Source organism: Littorina saxatilis, linkage group LG2, assembly GCF_037325665.1.
Source record: "Littorina saxatilis isolate snail1 linkage group LG2, US_GU_Lsax_2.0, whole genome shotgun sequence".
Taxonomy (NCBI): Eukaryota; Metazoa; Mollusca; class Gastropoda; order Littorinimorpha; family Littorinidae; genus Littorina; species Littorina saxatilis.
In genome coordinates this window covers 60,906,118-60,912,605 of record NC_090246.1, presented here as the reverse complement: position 1 = coordinate 60,912,605, position 6,488 = coordinate 60,906,118, and the positions used below count along the sequence as shown (strand labels likewise).

Genomic DNA, 6,488 nt, shown 5'->3' with positions numbered 1-6,488 from the left:
GGGAGAGGGGGGGGGGGAGGGAGGGGGGGGCGGTGGGCGATGTCCTGTCATCAGAGGGGCCTTGTATATGATGTGTGTGTCTGTCAGCTTTTCTAGGTAAACTGTGGGTAAAGTGTGAATACTTGTATTTGCTTTTTGTTTTGACAATCATGTCAGCAAAAAGTGTTTGTGTGAAAGAGAACTTTACTTTAGCTTCCGAATGACATACTGGCTGCAGATGCAGAGAACAGTTGAATGTTATTGTTCACTTCACCATTACATGTATTGTGTATTCAGTAAAAAGATCAAATGATTTTCACATTGTGTACATGTTTGTATTTTGATACTTTCGTTTCTAACATCTTTCATTTGACGGTATTGCATTACTTTTTTTCTAAACAGGTCTTCCAGTAAACTCTGTTGCATTTTTGTTTTATTTCGAACAATGCTTTCAATTCTTTTGCATTTCATTTTTCCAAAACTTCTTTTCATGAGCTCTATTGCCTGTTTTCTCCCCCTCTACACCTACCCTCTACACCTACCCTCTTCACCTACCCTCTTCACCTACCCTCTTCACCTACCCTCTACACCTACCCTCTACACCTACCCTCTTCACCTACCCTCTACACCTACCCTCTACACCTACCCTCTACACCTACCCTCTTCACCTACCCTCTACACCTACCCTCTACACCTACCCTCTTCACCTACCCTCTTCACCTACCCTCTACACCAACTTGAATCTGTTCACATAGCCTAGTATAGCAGGCTGAACATGGAAAATGCTAAATTTACATGTGTGTACATGTACAACCAGCTGTCAAAACAAGTTCCTGATGATATAAACAAGTAATATACAGAGTATGAATCTGTATTTTTTTTTTTAACAACTTATTGACAGGTAGATTGACTTGAACATGACATGATTAGATTTTTTTGGAAACATTTGATTTCAAGCGTATTATGAGAAAATGCTGATTGTTTCAATGAAAATAAAATTGACCATTGTAAAAGCTTGCTGCTGCATTTGTTTGCATGATTGGAGACAGTGTTACAAAGTCAAACTCTCAAACCAACGCACACCGTTTCAATCACAACAAACTTTTATTCACTCTAGCATGTACATACAGTTTCTTCTTTTCTACACAGATTTAGTAAGTATGTCATGCATGTACTTTACATTTCCACATGCATTTTTGCTTCATTCACATTTTCACAGCCATTCAACCTTCCAGGATTCAGGCAACTCATACACTTCCCACAGAAGGACTGCCTCGACTTTGTTTCTTCATGGACCTCTGTCGCTTTTCCCTCAGTGTCTCTTCTTTTGATTTTGCTAGCCTGAAAAACACAAAGATGAATAAAATGCTATATCTCTCAACCATAAAACGGTAAAGCACCCGTCTCAAGCAGGGGATTCTTGTAGGTATTTCTCAAAGACAATTAGGCTCCCACAGTCTTGCAAAGAGAAAGTGCATAAGATTAAAACTCATGTGTCTGATGTAACTGTAAAATCTGAAAATACTATTTCAGTTTACAGCATGCAAATATTTTTGTGTACAAATATCAGCGGATTTGACATAAATACCAGTGTGCCTTATAACCCGAAAATCATAGCAAAAAGGCAGCTGTAGTATACTCTCACCTCTTGTCTCTAAGCTGAATCTCTTGGTCAGTGAGTCCCCTGGGCTTTGCGGCTGCCTTGAACACTATGCTGCGCAGCTTGTCCATAACGTCCGCTTGGTTCAGCATCTGCTTGCGAGTCTTGTCCGAGGTCAGAACCAGGTATCCCTCCTTTGTGACTCGATTGTGTTCCTGAAGCAGCAATAACAAATTTCATCACAAAGGCAAAAGCAGAAAAGTACTCGACTAATACAGTAGTTTGATCATAAATAGTTTCAGCAAGGTTTTAAGAACATAAGGCAAAAGTATAACTCCTTAAAGGTAGCAGACTCACATTTAGAAGTCTCAGCATGTCATCAAGAACATAATGCTTAGTGAAGAGTTAAGAAATTAGGAGGAAACTCAGCTTGTACACTAAACCTATTCACATTACTTTCATAGCATGAGTAATCAATAGACATTTTCCTGAAATAACTCAGGATTTTCAAGTAATGCAAAGAGTTGTCCCTCCCTTTTTTGTACAAACAGGAAACACGTGTCAACCAGTTAAAACCAGATTACTGACTCGGATGTGTAAGTTAAGCAGTGTCCGCTCGATGCGACCCCATTTCTTTAGAAAATACACACATCAGAGTTTACAATCTGTTGCGGCAATGATCGCTTGCCCCGAGTGATAGCCAACAATGTGTTTTGCCTAAGGTCACGTGAGTTTCGCTTGAGGTCGAGGCCACTGACAAAATTGTGGCTCCGATGTGCAGATTTTCGAAAGAAAAAGACATCATATTGAGAGGACACTGCAAAACATACACATAGGAGGAAGTTAATCGCTGCGATCCTGGTTTTAGCTGCTGGGTTGACCACATGTTTTCTGTTTGTACAAAAAAAAGCAGGTTGCAACTCTTCCACAACGCTTGCAAATCCCAAGTTATTTCCCAACATTGTCTACTGTCTGAGATAAACTTTCACTCATTTTGATCTCCTACCACTCAGCTTACCAATTCTATTAGCTTGCTCTTGATATCCTGTGGTATCCATGATGCACTTGGAACATGAAAACGAACCTCCACTTTTGTGCTAACTGCAAAGAAAAAAATCTTTTAAAAAGCAACAGTAGAAATGTATCAAATTCAAGAATAAGAACAACAACAACAACAACATTCTCAAACGTTTTTCTACTAAATCCTTTTGACACAATCTTCTGGACAACTATCACAAAACCTTAAACACACACATAGATCTGCAATATTCAGAGGCTTATAGCAGTGGGGATACATGTATTCTAATTGTTTACCATGATACTAACTAAAGCAAATGAAATATAATTCTACAAATATATAATAATACAAAGTCAAAGCACTAGTTAAAGCACAAAAATAATGTACACAATGTGTCGTTTTGGCTTAAAATTAGATAACAGACACCATCTGTAGGGTTTTGCACCTCGTTCTAATAATATTATTATTCTCTTTATTTATATAGCGCCTTATCCGAAGTTCAAAGCGCTAATAATATATATGTCAACAAAATGTTAATACATAGTAGCTGAAGCAATATAGTGGACATCAGTTTTATAATTGTCTGTTGTTTAAATTACAAACAGAAACTTATTTTGTTAATGCAGTAATTACAAACAAGATGTGCATGTTTTCACCTTTGTTCACATTCTGGCCCCCTGGTCCACTGCTGCGAGAATAGGAAAACTCCAGTTCCTCTGGGAGAAGAAAAAGAGAAAAATATTTTTAATACACGTCATAGTCTCATACAAAAGGAAAAAATAAATCCTTACACAAATGCATGATGCAAGTCTCAGCTAAAAACTCCAGTAGATCGTATTTCTTGTCCAAATTTTACACCCTCTTGGTTAGCCAGCATGCAAACATAGAACATGTACCTAATTTGCATACAACGATTTTATACATTTGTTTGATTCAGGAGAAGATAAGGAATACAATGCAATCATTTGTTAAATCTGTTAGTGAAAATTCAATTTTGATAACAACTTTAATGAGCAAACTATTCAAATGATTTTTAAGCTTCCAAGCTTCTGTCACAAGTGCAGGGTTCGTACAGTTTTTTTGTTCTAAAATTCATGGACTTTCAAGACCTTCTAAAGAGAAAATCAAGCACCAGCTCTTACCTTCAAAGCTCGCAATGAAACACTCGCTTGTTATTATACCCCCTTCCCGTACGCCGATTTATATCACTGGATGTTCAAAAACTAATGATTTAATTTTTGTCAAAGGCGACAGATTTGTAGCAGACGATGGTTTTGAAGCAGACAGACTCAAAAGGGACTGTAGGTTATTGTTAAACTTTTTCTTTGAGGTTATCAAACAATAAATCATTGCAATTGTTTATTGTGGGTGGTTGTTGTGTAATCAGTTTGCAGCATTAGAGTTTTTAAGGACTTTCAAGGATCTTGCCAATTTATTAAGCACTTTCAAGGCCCTGAAACACTTTACAGCCCTCCATATTCAAGCACTTTCAAGGATTTCAAGCACCTGCACGAACCCTGACAGTGCCACCTCAACTTTCACTAAAAGCCGGATACGTCATCTAAGACATTTATCGAAAATTAAAAAACAAAACACTGGAAGAATTTTTATGTTAAGTTTTCTCAGAATCGCTGAACACATACAAAAACACACATACAACACCATCCGCGTCTGGATTCCTGTTCTAAAGATAAAAACTCAACATAAATTTGAAAAACAAACAAACAAAAAACAAAAACTGACTGACAAAAAAAGGATTTGTAAGCTAACAACATTTAACTCAGATATGTGGGACTAGGACAACAACTCTTTTTTAACACAGAGTGGTGAGCAGATTACAACATGAATGAGGCTTTACCACTGATCTTACATCCAACAAATTAATTTTGAGATCAGAAGGCGTCCCTTAAAATTCAGAGAATTAGGTTACCAGTACTACGACAAAATGATGGAGACAGTAGCTTCCAAACAAAAGTGGCGTAACCAGTAGAATGACTGAGCCGACCTACGCCATCAAAGAGGTGTAACTCAGTAGCCTGACTACCTATCAGCTTGAACAATTCATTACTCACCCACAGGGATGTGTCCTGAAAACTGTTGTGTGGTTTGTGCTTCCTCTTTCGGCTCAGCAGCATCTGTGCTCTGTCAAAACAAAACAAAATCAGTTGACACAAAAAAGGCATTACTATACTTTTATTTTTTGTCATCATATTAGGCATAGTGTGTACAATATGAACATGAATACATGTTCATAATTGAAGGTAGAGACCTACATCCATTCAAACAAACTACAAGGTTCTCACTTTGAATGCAGTAAAACCTTAGAAGATGGCTGTGCATGATATACGACTAGTGTCTGTCTGTCTGTCTGTTCGCGATGCACGGCCAAAGTTCTCGGTGGATCTTTTTCAAATTTGGACACCGTATTCAGCTACACCCCGGACACAACCTCATCGATGAGATATTTCAACACGTGCTCTCAGCGCGCAGCGCTGTGCGCGCTGAACCGATTTTTTTTTTCTTTTTCGGGATCCACTACCAGTAACTCTTCCTTATCTTCTCCAGTGTTTTCAGCCGCGATTATCTCCCTTCCTCCGTGTGGCGTCAATCCATATTCCCGTTACTACGTTACTATTTTTAGAAGGTCACTGCACGCTACTATTTTTAGAAGGTCTCCAGTGTTTTGCGCGTTTATCTCCTTTCCTTCGTGCGCCGGCGGTATTCGGCTCTACTTCTTCCCGGCGAAGCCGGTACCCGGCGAAGCGGGTAATCATCTAGATATATATATATATAACAAAATCAAGGAAAAGAAAAGCCAAACAAAGAATGTATGTGTGTGTGTGTGTGTGTGTGTTTTGAAGAATACATTTGTGTAGCCTAGGCCCCTATATCTATTCATCCAGTATTGGCTACTATCTTTTCAATGCACTTTTTGTGTTTACTAGTTGTACGTCTTTATTTGTATTGTATAATGTTCCCATTAAATATATATTTAATTTTCCTATTACAGTATGAGTATTAGTATTACACATATATATATATATTCAAATGGTATTCTGTACGTTGATATTATATTATGATGAAAAGTAGATGCTGTTGTAAATGTAATTTGATTGTATTATAGTTAGGCCTATACTATGCTAGCATTCAGTTATCATTAAAGGAAATTGTCAGGTCGGTAGTTACTCTGCACAGTAAGTATACGTCTGAGTAGGCATCTAGATTTCAAACAGAGAGAGAGAGAGAGTCAGAGAGAGAGAGAGAGAGAGGGTGACAGAGAGAGAGAGAGAGAGAGAGAGAGAGAGAGAGAGAGAGAGAGAGAGAGAGAGAGAGAGAGAGAGAGAGATTACCTTCTGTCTCACTTTGCACGTTGTACTGGAGGACGCTGCAAATGCAGACAGGTTTGGCGCTATAGTCTGCATTGTCAGACTGCTCCATACTTGCGACGAAAGTCGTCTACACACACTTGTCATTCGCTGCATTTTCGAGGTTGCAAGTCGGAGAAAACAGCATAGACTCAGTTACATCCCCTGGAAAAAGGTACGTAAGAGTGGTTTCCCCACATGCAAAGGTTTCTCGACAGCTCAGGGGTATTGAGTTTGACACTCCAGTTTTTTTCCCTACGTAAAAATACATTTGCTGTTGATTTGTTCCCTTGAGTTAATCGCAGAAGTACAAAAGTTTGCTTATTCTGTGCTTTCAAGTAAATTCACAATATAATATAAATGTGGTAGGAAATATTACATGAATAATTTTAGTCTATGAAGGTTTTTCTTTTACAGATTTATTTATTATTTTTTTAGTGTTACCAGTACTTGAAACTTTGAAGGAAGACAAGTCATGCTGTTTAAATATACATGCTTGCTTTTGGTTTTTTGCCAGATCATCAAC

General features: G+C 38.1%; 1 protein-coding gene across 2 annotated transcripts; it reads right to left on the bottom strand.

Annotated features, from left to right (window-relative positions):
• Window positions 1-1,064: 1,064 nt before the first annotated feature.
• On the bottom strand, window positions 1,065-6,135 carry LOC138959425 (large ribosomal subunit protein mL62-like). Of its 2 annotated transcripts, none has more exons than XM_070330908.1 (6): window positions 5,960-6,135; window positions 4,670-4,739; window positions 3,254-3,313; window positions 2,598-2,680; window positions 1,625-1,794; window positions 1,065-1,320 (listed from the first exon to the last, which is right to left on the bottom strand). In XM_070330908.1, exons 1-6 carry the CDS (start codon window positions 6,077-6,079, stop codon window positions 1,227-1,229), a joined length of 597 nt encoding a protein of 198 aa, XP_070187009.1. In that variant the 5' UTR covers window positions 6,080-6,135; the 3' UTR covers window positions 1,065-1,226. The 2 variants fall into 2 exon arrangements, with proteins under 2 accessions (XP_070187009.1, XP_070187008.1); XM_070330907.1 differs by having other exon boundaries at window positions 5,948-6,133.
• Between the last annotated feature and the right edge of the window lie 353 nt (window positions 6,136-6,488).